We start from the raw sequence: 13,759 nt of genomic DNA on the forward strand, positions 1-13,759 counted from the left end.
ATACCAAAAATCACTGGATTCATTAAATTATATTCACCAGGTTCAAAAGTGCACCAAGTTCCCTTTCCCATTCATAAATGTGTTTATATTCACAAAGAGATAAACCAAAATTTCCAAAACTTTGTTATAAAACAATCTAATACAAACATTCTGATTCAATAAAATATATGTACATTTATTTTGTATGATTATGTACAAAAAATCTTGAAAGAATATGGATCTAAATTTGTATCTATGTATTCCTCCAATTTACATAAAGTCAAATGTATTCAGTTTTTCCACATAGAACAGTTTTACATTTGCATTTTCTACAATTAAGACAATAAAAAGCGTTAAAAGTTTTAAGACATATATCCAACTACATACAAAATTCCACAGGTCAACTTATAAGTTAAACCTTACTTTAAAATCATTACAAATTGTGAAAAACACATATTATGAAAAATTTTGTTCTAGAAGTAGCATACCAACCCATATAACCTAGGCGGATACAAAAGTAAAAATGACAATTATAAATTATAGTAGTGTCTGTATCACCCTATCATGAAAGGAGGTAGTCTTTCTAAATATATATTATAAATGATGAGTCCCACTCCTTTTAAAGGCCAAAATTATTGGTTTATTATATTTTCATTAAAATGTCTGTTAAAATGTTATCATCTTATAAAACTGTGTATACCGAATACAATGTAGTCCTTGATTATAAATGCCAATTATTTGATGACTTGTTTATCAAACTGTTTCTATGCATGGGGTGATTTTTTTTTCTTCTCCCTAAATTAAATGGTCCTAGACTCACATGTTTATATAGTTACTTTTTATAGTTTGCTTTCTTATTCTCATTTCACATTTCTATCAGTGAGTGTCTCAGATTTGCCATCAGCCTACCGCAATGAAACTCTTTTGTGCAGTCCCTTGTGTCCATATTAGGACATCAGTCTAAATTCTCCTTTAGCCTTGATGGTAAACAGGTAGCAACATCTGAATATGTCTGACTGGGTGGAAGGAAGAGTCTCATAGAGGTATCACATATACATTCCCCTGTCTCTCTCATATTTGGTTGATGAAATTTCCCACTTCCCAAATACCTGAATTTTTGGCTTTCTGGATTTAATTTTTGGTGCTTAAATGTTCCTCGTTTAAGCAACTCTAACCCTCTGCTTCTTAACCTTCTGTTTCTCCCAACTAATAGCCAGGTGTGCTTGCCTACTAATATCTCCATTCTTCTCCTTGAATTTCAGCTTATCAGTGCTCCTAGGATCCTGAATACTCATCTATCACAGATTTCCACCAAACACAATCTATTAAGTTCTGCAAATTTCTAGTCCTTCTCCTGGCTTCCTACTAGTTCTTTACTCTCAGCTTGTGATATCCTGATCACAATCTACTAAAACTTGCTTGCAAAAAGACTACCCTAGGGAAGGAAGGATGAGGGAAATCTGATAACCAACCTTAATAAATTAAAACCTTTATTTGGGGGGAAAAAAACCACTCAGATATAAATGTAATCACCTCTAGGTTTCGATTTGCACGTGCCAGACATGCATTCCACCATGGAGTTACATTCCAGCCTTTTCTAGACAGTGAAAATTTTTAATAGTAGAAGTTACTTTTGTTGACTTGAACTATTTCCTCTGTATTCAGGGTAAATGTGACATAAATATGACCAAAATACATGAAGTTCATTTATAATTTTATCAGGTTTATGAGACATTTGACCTTAATACTAAATGCAGCAAAGAACAGGGCTTAATGTCTTAATTGAATAACAATAATAGATATCTACAATGTGCAAGGCCCTATTTTAGGTAGTCTAAGTAATGTGCTAAATTATCAGGTTTTAAAATAAGAAAAATTATTCAGTATACAAATATTGGTCAATAACACATTAAGGAACATTTTTATATCTAATTGGCACATTTCATGGAAGCTGGTTCTTTCTTCTGAAATATATATAATTGAATAATACTATCACAGAAGCAAAAAATTAAGTATTGAAAATTAGCAAAATCAAAAATTGGCTACTGGAAATCAAATTGAAATGTACATATGTCTATTCTATGCTGAATTTTTTCATATACTTGAACACAAAGAAGATAACTAACCTATATTCTAATAGTTCAATAACTTAACTGCAGTAAAATAAAGACCAGATTAATATATTAATTTGAAGACAAATTACATTGTAAAGCTGCCTTTAAATTCATGGGCTGTCACAATTCCAAGAAACCATGAGAAAAAATTTGATTAGCTTAAATTTTTCCATTATCAGAGATAAAAATTAAAGTGCAACAAGTTGTAAATGAAATAAAAATTTAATGATGAGGTTTTTTTCCATCATGTTTTTTAAATATAGATTTTAAACTAATTTTTAGCTGTTTTTCTTGTTACTGGTTGATGTAGACAGTGGAAAATAAGTGAGCCTGTGTGTGATTTCAGGCTTTGGTGGACTTTGGAGGCACAGGTCTGCTTCTTGTACTAAAACAAAATCAAGAGTTGATACATGTACAATAAACACTCTTGATATGAACCATCGGTGTTTAAAATACCACTGTCTATACTGGGTAGATAATGCTGCCATGGCACTGCGTGTTCTTAGAAACGGAGGTCAATTTTCCAACTGTCAAATAATCTTTTTCTCTTCACCCTTCATTTCTTGCTTTGTTGAGATCCCGTTCTACTGGAACTGCTGTCACAACTGCATTCTGATTTTGAAATGACACATCTGTGCCTGATGGTGGCGGTTTATACAAAAAGATTGCACATCCATTGAAGAAAATGGTGACAACTTTACAAGTAACAGCTGAATAGAAAAATAAAGATTAATCATGCCTTTGGCCCTTCAGTTATTACACAAATTAATGCTCATTGAGAAATTCTTCATGAAATGAAACTCACAACGGATTATTACATGGGCATTATGATTGTTTTAAAATTGTAAAAGACCAGGCAGACAGAAATAAATATTTACACAACTCAATGAACTAGCAATCATGTTCCTTCTAAGCAATAAAAATGTACAATAATTATTGTATTCGTGGTCATGAGTGTGCATTTTTGTGAAATAAGTGTTGTATAGGATTAAATAAATTCATGTTCCATTTACAACTTTAACACAATATCCTATCTTAAGAAAGTTACAAGCAACCAAGTGTCAGTGATAAAATAGCCTATTATCATCCTTAAATTTGAATCAAGTTGCAGGATTTTCATGTCCAAATGGAAAATAATCTTTAAAAAGTAAACTTTGGAGTTCTTAGGAAAAATATTCTACAGAAATATATCACATTTAATTCTTACCCAAATTTACCCTGCTGTATCACCTAAAAATGGGAGACATCAAGATTTACTTCATAAGCTTTGATAGGTTTTCAAAGAACTCTGGTTTTAAAATCAACTAGGTAAACAGAAACTAGCACCATCCATGGTACTAAGCATTTAGTTAGTGCCAGTAGAATAAATTAAATGTAATCTCACTGTGTAGTTTTTCTAGTAGCTGGTTTCTTTTTTACTAATTATTAATATTTTATTGAAAAATGTATATTTGAAAATCAGGAATGCTCATCGATACAAGCATTACTAGATTTGTAGAAAGAGGAACTTTATAGATATACACATATTCAAGACGTCTCTATTTAAAATATTCTAATTCCTTGGGTTATTTTGGAATTTAAATATAAATTTATCATACTAATACATACTAGATGTGTTGCTCTACTTCCTTAATCTTAACTATTATTTAACCATAACAACATAGACCATAAAAGGTGAAGAGAAACACAAATATACTTAGTATGTATGTGTGTGTGTGTGTGTGTATATATATATTAGAAGATATATATATATATCTTCTTCTAAACTATAAAAATCTTCTTACAACATGCCTCATAACCAAAGGACACTACCCTACGGCAGATCTGTGTTTTCCAAAGCCTGAACACCTAGATGACCATCATTCCTGAGTTTCTCAAAATTCACCTTTAGCTTTTGGGTATATTTCCCTAAAAACTGTGAAAGAAAATATAAAAAGAAAATAATAACAAATGTGTGATATAGTGAAAGTTAAAATTATACTTTTCTAATTAAGACTGAACCTTGCAGACTCCATTCGAAGCCTCCCATTACATAGTGTGGCAAACAATCTCCAATCCTGGGACTATAGGATTGTTTATCAGGGTGCACTGAAATTTCCAGACCAACTATGATACAAGTAACCAACACTGATATTTTTTGACTTAACATTAATTTACTCTAAAGTTTTCAAGAAGTCACTTACTTATAGCTACTAGCATATGCGCCATCTTGATATTATTGTAAATCCAGCAAGCACCTTTAATTCCACATTCGTTAATATCCCAGAGAATACATGTGCTGTCTATTGTGACACCAAATATAATTGGTCCAGGTATAGTGCCTAGAAAAATTATAGGCAAAATACAAAAGGACAAAGATTACAGCTTGTACAAGTTTTTAATATACATAGCCATACATATATTTATATAGATAAAAATGGGCCTTCAGTTGTCCAGATGCAAGTTAATCAATTCATGTAAAAGACAAAAAGATAAACACACAAATAAAATACTTGAAAATAAATATATCTAATTATATATTCTAATCAGTTAAAAATATTTTAATAGAAATCTTTGTCATGTATTGTGTTAAAATTTAACTTAGTAAAGAGTTTAATTCATTGCTTGATAATTTAATGAATATGCCTTTGAAATTCACTATTATAGATTTTAAAAATCAAAATGCTTATTCTTTTAATTTTTTTTGTTATAGATGGACACAATACCATTATTTTCTTTATTTGTTTTTATGTGGTGCTAAGGATTGAACCCAGTGCCTCATGCATGCAAGGCAAGTCCTCTATCACTAAGCTATAACCCCAGCCCCATCAAAATGCTCATAATTGATGCAAAAGTAATTCTGTTGAACTATAATACATTTGTTGTGTATACAAGTTAGTATGAATTTGTATGAGTACACACACACACAAATGTATGTATCATGTTAACAAACATTGGAGTATTTCTTAAACACACACACACACACACACACACACACACATTACTGGAGCCAACCAATCACAGGTTGAAAATATTTTTTAAAAATTCATCTTTACTGAACATGTACAAACTGTTTTTCCTTGTCACTATTCCCTAAACAATGCAGTATAACAACTATTTACATAGTGTTTACGTTGTTTTATGTATTATAAAAAAACTAGAGATGATTAAAGTATATGAAAACTAGAGATGATTAAAGTATAATCCATAGATTATATGCAAATACTAAGCCATTTTACATTAGGAACTTGAGCATCCAGAGATTTTGGTATCTCTGGATACCCTTTGGGGTTGGAACAAATCCTCCAATGACACTCAGAGACGACTGTAGTTAAGACACTTCCAATTGTTACAAATCAAATGTTTGATTTCAGGAAGTATTTCTCAGAAAAAGACTCAGGCTATATCTGGTCTGTGCTTTCATGACATGTAGCAGGATAAAGTCAAAACTGCACTGAACTGAGAGGGATCATTTTCCTGGTCTCATTTCCATCATTAATTCTGTAACTATGGGTTTTACATAGTTACATAGTTACAGAAACTTAATTTACTCATCAGAAAAATATGAAAGTTGGTTTAGGTAATCTCTAGTGTTCTTTTTTATTTTTATTTTAATGAAGTATCTTGGTATTATGTTTATTATCTTTCTTATTCTTCCTACATCTGAAAACTCCCATATCTGAAAACTTATAAAACTCTCTAGAATACATAATTTCTTCCAACAGTTCTTAGTTTGTCACAATATCAACACCAGAGTTGCTATTGATGTTTTGACTCATTAATTTTCACTCTTAGTGCAACATAACAGTGTCACAAATGAAGATAAAGAAGAGAAAATAAATTATGTGTTGAAGGTTTTATTTTATATTTTAAGTAAATTCAGTACATCTTATAAAATTATATTTGCAATAGGATTGGAAACGACAATAACAAATTGGGTAAGGGAAAAGTTGTCATTATGTTATCATGTGGCATAGAATCAATGCTACATCCTGAGCCTTAGTAAACTGCTTTCTTAAATGACAATTGTATAGTTTTCCTCTTTACTTTATTTATTTTCTTGGCACATACCCTATCTAAATAAATTCATAAACTCAATGAACCAAAATAGCCGACATTTGCCAATGAAATGACATACCTAATAATCGAAGCAACATGAACTGTATTCCCAATGCTAGAGAACGTTGACTTTGATTAACACACCTGGAAATATTAAACGCAAGTGAGACCAAAAAAGGTTATATGGCATAATCACTCTTTGAGCAAGTTCATATCTACATCAGTTTAGCATTTTGATATAAATGTAAATGTTCATTTAAATAAACAGACTATTTAAAAGACCTTATGAATAGTTTATTCATTCTGGAATTATAAAAGAAGAAAAGTGTTATCAGAACTAAATAACACCAAAAAACACCACCAGCTCTTATAATTTTAACAAAGGTAAAGGAGAAGAGTCATTTATTAATGAGGCTTACTTTTTATAAAAGTTTCTCAAAAATTAGATACGCGGGGGTTAATTGTCATATATGGCAATCCCACAGCTAGCATCATTATTAACGGTGAAGAGAGGGAAACCTTTCCTCTGAGATAATGAATACAGTATCACAATTTCTATTTAGCATAGTATTTGAATTCCTAACCAGAGTTCTTAGGTAAAAAAAAAGAAATCAAAGCCATAAAAATTGAGAAGAAAGAAGTACTCTCTGTTTTCAGATGATATAATCGTGTGTGTGTGTGTGTGTGTGTGTGTGGGTGTGTGTGTGTGTATGTGTGTGTGTATTCCTAAAGACTCTGCCAAAAACTATTAGAGTTAAATGAATTTAGTAAAGTTTTAGAATTCATACACTAACAATAAACTATTTTTTAAAAATCAAGTAAACCTAAGTAAACAATTCCATTTACAATTGCATTAAAAAATACATAGGAATAAAAGTAATCAAAGGAGTGTAATTTTGTTCACTAAAAATATAAAAAACAATGAAGATGAAAGAAATTGAGGAAGACACAAATGGAAAGGCATCCTATGTTCATGGATTAGAAAAATTAATATTATTAAAGTATACCTACTACTCAAAGTATTCTACAGATTCAGTACAATTCCTATCAAAATGCCAATAGCATCTTTTACAAAAATAGAAAACATAATCCTAATATTTATATAGAAAGGCTCAGTTAAATCAATCTTGAGCAAGAAGAACAAAGCTTAAGGAATCACACCACCTGATTTCAAAATATAGTACAAAGCTATAGTAACGAAAAAATATGATTCTGGCATCACACACACATACACACATACACGCAAACAATGGAAGAGAATAGAAAACCACAAAGTACTATACAATTGACCTTTAACGAGGTGTCAAGAACATATAGTGGACAAAGATTTTCTTCAATAAATTGCATTGGAGAAACCAGACATTCACAAGCAAAAGAATGAAATTGGATCCTTATCTCACACCATAGGCAAAAATCAATTCAAAATGCATCAAAGACTTAACCACAAGACTTGAATATATAAAACTTCTGCAAAAAACACTGCCTAACAGTAAAATTACTTAGCATTCACCTGGTCAATGGTTTTTTAAAATGTATGAAACCAAAAGCATATGCAATAAAAGCAAAAATAGACAAATGGGATTATATCAAACTAATATGCTTCTACACAGCAAAGGAAACTATCATCAAATGAAGGGACAACCTACTGAATTGAAGAAAATATCTGCAAACCCTACACTTTATGAGGAATTAGCATTGAAAGGAAATCAGAAACTAAAACGACAAAATAGCAAGATAAAGAATCCAATTTCAAAAATAAGCAAAATAGCTCCTCCAGCCGCCCAAGATGCCAAAAGAAAAGAAGGTCAAAGGGAAGAAGGTGGCTCCTGCCCCTGCCGTGGTCAAGAAGCAGGAAGCCAAAAGGGTGGTGAACCCCGTCTTTGAGAGGAGGCCGGAGAACTTCGGCATCGGACAGGACATCCAGTTCAAAAGGGACCTTACCAGCTTTGTAAAATGGCCCTGCTACATCTGGCCGCAGCAGCAAAAGGGTAGATTCTATAAGCAGCTGAAAGAGCCTCCTAAGATTAACCAGTTCACCCAGGCCTTATACCATCAAACAGCCACCCAGCTGCAAAAGCTCACCCACAAATACAGACCAGAGACAAAGCAGGAGAAGCAGCAGGGGCTTTTGACCCGAGCTGAGAAAAAAGTTGCTGGCAAGGGGATATCCCCACGAAGAGACTGCCAGTCCTTCAAGCAGGTGTCAAGACTGACACCACCTTGGTGGAGAGCAAGAAGGCTCAGCTGGTGGTGATTGCACATGATGTGGATTCCACTGAGCTGGCTGTCTTCCTGCCCGCCCTGTGTCACAAGATGGAGTCCCTTATTGCCATCATCAAGGAGAAGGCCAGGCTGGGGCATCTGGTTCACAAGGAGACGTGAGCCACAGTTGTCTTCACACAGGTTAACTCGGAAGACAAAGGAGCTCTGGCTATGCTGGTGGAAGTTGTCAGAACCAACTACAATCACAGATATGAGATCTGTCATGGGGAGGCAACGTCCTGGGTTCAAAATGTGTGGCTCGCATTGCCAAAAGGCAAAGGCTAAATGACGTGCCACTAAACTAGGATAAATGCTCACTGTTGGGTTTCTGTACATAAAAATAATAAATTGTCCTTCATCCAGAAAAAAAAAAAATAAAAAATAAGCAAAATATAGTTTTACAAGAAAGACATACTAATGGTCAACAAGAATATGGGGGATAAAAGCTCAACATAAGGAATCATCAGGGAAATGTTTATCAAACCCACAATTAAACATCAACTCACACCTATTAGTTTAAATATCATAGAAAAGGTAATGGACAACAGATGCTGGCAAGGATTTAGAGAAAAGGGAAACACTGTATACTACTAGAAAGAATCAAAACTGGTACAGTCATTATGGAAGGTAGTATACAGACAGTACTCAAAAATTAAAAATAAAATTAGCATGTGATTCAGTAACCTCACATCTGGTTGCTTATGGAAGGGAATGAAATCACTATGTTGAAGAGTGTTCATTGCAGTATTCTCAACAGCTAACGTATGGATTTGACCTAAGAGAATGGATAAAGAAAATGTGACATATACTAATCGGCCTTAAAAACAAGGGAAATCCTGATATTTGTTATAATATGGATGAACTTGAAGATATTATGCTAATGAAAATAAACCACACAAAGACAAAATACTATATAATCTCACTCATAGGTGGATAGATACTAAAAAAAAAAAAAGAAAAAGAAACTTCACATAAGTATAGGGAAGAATTAATGATTGCCAGAGGCTGAGGGTGAGGAAACAGGGTGATGTTAGTCAAAGGGTAAAATGTTTCAATTATGCAGGGTAAGTTACGTTCTGGAGATGAAGATGCACACTTAATAATACTGTATTTTATGCTTGAAATATGCTAAGAGTAGATGACAAATGTTCTCACCCCACACAGGCACAAATAATTATGATATATATATGTATGTTAGTTTGTGAATAATCATTTCATAGTGTATATATATTTCAAAATATTATATTATACACCTTAAATATATTCAAATTTCATTTGTCAATTATACAAATAAAGATGGGATTTTTAAAAATATAAATTAACATTTATATGAAAAAATACTGATTTTTTGACTATCATTAAGGTGAAAGCACATAATTCTTACTCTCTTACTAACTTTGATACAGAAATCATACCTAGGGAATAAGGGTAAAATCTGAGGCAGATTTAGATATGAATCTGAAATTCCACTTGACTCAACATAATTCTTTAAGTAATAAGTGTCAAACATTAATGAGATACAATGTTGACCACAAGAAAATCATATGAGAGATAAGACACCAGTCTTTTAAAACAAATTAGTTGAAAAGTAATTTGTATAATTTTTCAAAAAAAATTTAAAAAGCATTTTCCTCTTCTCCAAATACTTCCATGTAGTGTGCATTTTTAACTACTTAATGTTTTCAGAATAGAATCCAAAATTATTTTTTCATCAAAAAATACATGAAAAGGTAGCAAGTGAATACTATGAAACAAAATATTGAAAAGGGAAAAGCTATAGTTTGCAAGGAAAAATACAGAAAGGTCAGTGGGTCTAAGGTAGGGCAGGTAGGAAACATTTTTGCAAAGCTAAGTATAGAAGGAAGAGGAACAAGTGAAACCCCGTCTGCAGGAGGATTTACTTCACAGCACCTCATGCTTAAGGCAGAATGCATGCCATTCTGATTCTGGTGTACAGGGAGTGCTCTTCATTTCCATGATGCCCAAATTGAATGTATCTTCAGCTCACAACAAAGTTTCATGAAACAGACAGAGAAACTAAAACCAAATACATCCCAGTTAATCAAAGTTAAGATACTTTGACATGATCTGATTTAAACCCCATATATCTGGGGCTCTGTGAAGTTACTTTTCCAATGCCAGAGAATTAATAGTTGACAAGGACTGAATTTGCCACTGAGTCTATTTTCTTTTGACTCAACATGTTGCCTCAGAAAATGTATATTCACAACTGATACATACCTTAGTATGGACACAGTTATTGGAGTACCAGCCATAAAGGTAAAAATAACTGCAACAAAGAAAATGCCAAGAAACATGGGCAAGTTTGTACAATGAGTTTCACATTTTCCAGCTTTAGCTTCAAAAACCAAACTGCCTGCCATGGGTGTTATTTCTGCTTTCCTTTCAATACAGGAACAGTTGTAATATACCTGAAAATGTTAGACATAAAACAGTTTCTTTTGAAAATAGATTTGTAAATAAGGTAATCTCTAGACTTCGCAAACCCACTCATACTGTCTTAATCCATATACAATAAATAATGATGAGAAAGCATAATTAACCCTAAAAATCAAGCAAGTAGAAACAAACCATACATTTGAAGTAGAATCATCTGTATTTGACTTGTATGATCATTACTTCAATTTGTAACCAATATTGTCTCATGATTTACAAAACAAATTGATAGCAGTTATGTGATCTCACATACCTTAGGCTTTCATTAGACCATAATTTCTTTAATAACTTTCTTCTTTTCCACTACAGGGAGCGAAGACTATAGTGACAATCTCATTATCTACAATAGTTTAACTGAGCAAACACTAGAATTGTGACAAGTGCCATACTAATATGAACCAACACATCCTATAGATTTGGAAATAAAACTTGCTTCTTTTAACTATAACCTTCTAACTATAATTTTCTGAGCTTTTTGGAATTACTTTACTGCAAGTACACTATGCTTCCTAACATAATATGTTGATCACAATAAAACAATAGACATGTCAATGTCATCATCTTACAGACTGTTTTACATATATACTTAGTATATATATATATATATATATATATATATATATATACACACATATATTAATAATGTGAAATATTGAAAACTAGCATGATAAAAATATTTCAAGGTTTGCTTTTGTAGAAAAAGAAATCAGATACATAAAAAGTTGTTTAGGCTATGCATGATGGTGTTCATACAGATAAAGCAGGAGGATCACAAGTTTGAGGCCCATCTCAGCAATTTACCAAGATCCTGTCTCATAATAAAAAGGGTTGGTAATGTAGCTCAGTGGTAAAACATTCCCAGCTTCAATCCCCAGGACCACAAAAGATAAATGAATAAATACATAAACAAATAAATAAAATGAAAAATAAAAAATTGGTTAAGCACAGTTATTTCTTTAAAATCTTTTAACACATTTTTAAACCACAGCCAACATCAAAAGAGTCAGGAAAGTCAAAAAAGGTGATGTTTTATTGTTTCAAAGGCCAGAGACCTTTTTTCAGTGCTAAAGTAGTTTTAAGACCACTGGTATGGATACAAGAAAACCAAATATGAAGATGAGACCTCCAAAACTAATACACACTAAGCAATCAGATGTATCAAATAATGAAGTGATTCACTTAAAATCTTAAGAGGGTAAACTGAGAACAGGATTTTCATTCTGATAAAACTTCATAGCTCTCTTATATAAATACACATTTATCTCTGAAGTTTCTATTTATAATTAAGGTCACAGGTATAAAATATGAGAGTAATACCACTGTGAGCAAATGTGCATAGGTGTCTATTACTTTCTTATGCATTTAGCCTATTTAAACTATTCCATGAACTAGTTGAATATAAAAATCCAAGACAAAGATAATATTTGGGAGTCAAAATAACTTGCTCTTCCTATATGATATCTGGAAGGCAATTTTCTGTGTAAGAAGGTAATTATCTCATCATGTGGTCAAAAATACAAATGCAAATTAAACATATCAAAATAATCGACAGTACTTCAAATGTGATCTGGGTGTTAGATTTTTCATCAGCATTTCCCTAAGCAGGATGGTATTCGTGTCTATACATTTTTTATTTAATTTTTTTATTTGTTCTAATTAGTTATACATAACAGTAGAATGCATTTATGCATTTTGCATTTATGTATTTTGATAAATCATACATAAATGGAGTATAATTTCTCATTTTTCTGATTGTACATGTTGTAGGATCATATCAGTCATGTAATCATATATGTACATGAGGTAATGTCTGTTTCAAGCTACTATCCTTTCTACCTCCATGCCCCCTCCCCTCCCTTAAGTCTCCTCTACCTAATATAAAGTAACTCTATTCTTCCCTAGTGCCCCCCACCCCTATTGTGAATTAGCATCTGCATATCACAAATCTAGTTATACTCTTAAAATCTTTCTAATAATTTAACTCCTTCATATTTATATGCAAGAAAATGTTACCTACTTATCCACCTCCCAAAGGAATAGCTATCTGCCAAGTAGTTCGGATTCTAAGGTATCCACCAAGCTCACTTGTGGAATTTGAATCTTTCTAACTGATAGAAACATCTGGTTTTCTCAAGGTGTTTTGAAACTAAAGCAGTTCCAGATGTCTTATTGGTTTGAAGGAAAATAACCCTCAGTTTGGAGATTAAACTCTTTAAACTCCTTCTTTAGTCTTTTATTAATTTTCTATAGATATTCCTTGATAATGATCTAATTATCAAAAGATAATTCCAAAAATTAAAATTCCATATAGCATCATCAAAATATATTATTAGGTCTATTATGAGTCACCAACAACATTTCTTGACAGATTTTTAAATGTCATTAGATTAATTTTAAAAGATATAGGATAGAAAATACAAGAAAAAAATGTTTGCTGTTTATCATATTTTGTTTTACCCCAGCAGGAAACTCAAAGCCTCATCTATTGAGATACACTCTGAATGTATTTATTACACATAAAACCATTAAAGATGTGTGTATGTATATATACATATGTATATATATGTATATACACACACATATGTTTATATGTTTATATAGGTCCACATGAACATATAAAGTATATGACTTTACACACATGCACTCACACATTCGTGTTGGTTTTGGAAGAAATTGGAAGTCTTTATAATTATTTTGATTAATTATTTCTTCTTATTTATATAGAAATCTTTTCTTACAACCCTTCACTTTCTTCATATAGGAAAAGGAATGCCATCTTGCGGTCCCATGTTTCAAACATTCAAAATAATTATATAATTCTTATTCGGTTATTTATTGTAGTCTCCTATACTATAGTTATGTTTCTCCCAGATCCTTTTAAAGTTATCACATCATCTGAAACTGCATAA

The 13,759-nt window shown here is 32.0% G+C and overlaps 1 protein-coding gene and 1 pseudogene across 2 annotated transcripts in view; one reads left to right on the top strand and one right to left on the bottom strand.

The window, feature by feature from the left end:
* Positions 1-740: 740 nt before the first annotated feature.
* The window catches only part of Slco4c1 (solute carrier organic anion transporter family member 4C1), a 68,779-nt gene continuing 55,760 nt past the window's right edge, over positions 741-13,759 (bottom strand). For both annotated transcript variants that reach the window (XM_047556572.1, XM_047556573.1), the window contains exons 10-13: positions 10,635-10,825; positions 6,211-6,275; positions 4,277-4,414; positions 741-2,803 (exon numbers count right to left, since the gene is read on the bottom strand). In XM_047556572.1, coding sequence (XP_047412528.1) covers positions 2,643-2,803; positions 4,277-4,414; positions 6,211-6,275; positions 10,635-10,825 — 555 coding nt within the window. In that variant the 3' untranslated portion in view covers positions 741-2,642. The remainder of the gene's footprint in view (positions 2,804-4,276; positions 4,415-6,210; positions 6,276-10,634; positions 10,826-13,759) is intronic.
* Positions 7,912-8,703, top strand: LOC124987364 (60S ribosomal protein L7a-like; annotated as a pseudogene).

Source organism: Sciurus carolinensis, chromosome 6 (assembly GCF_902686445.1).
Source record: "Sciurus carolinensis chromosome 6, mSciCar1.2, whole genome shotgun sequence".
In the NCBI taxonomy this organism is placed as follows: Eukaryota; Metazoa; Chordata; class Mammalia; order Rodentia; family Sciuridae; genus Sciurus; species Sciurus carolinensis.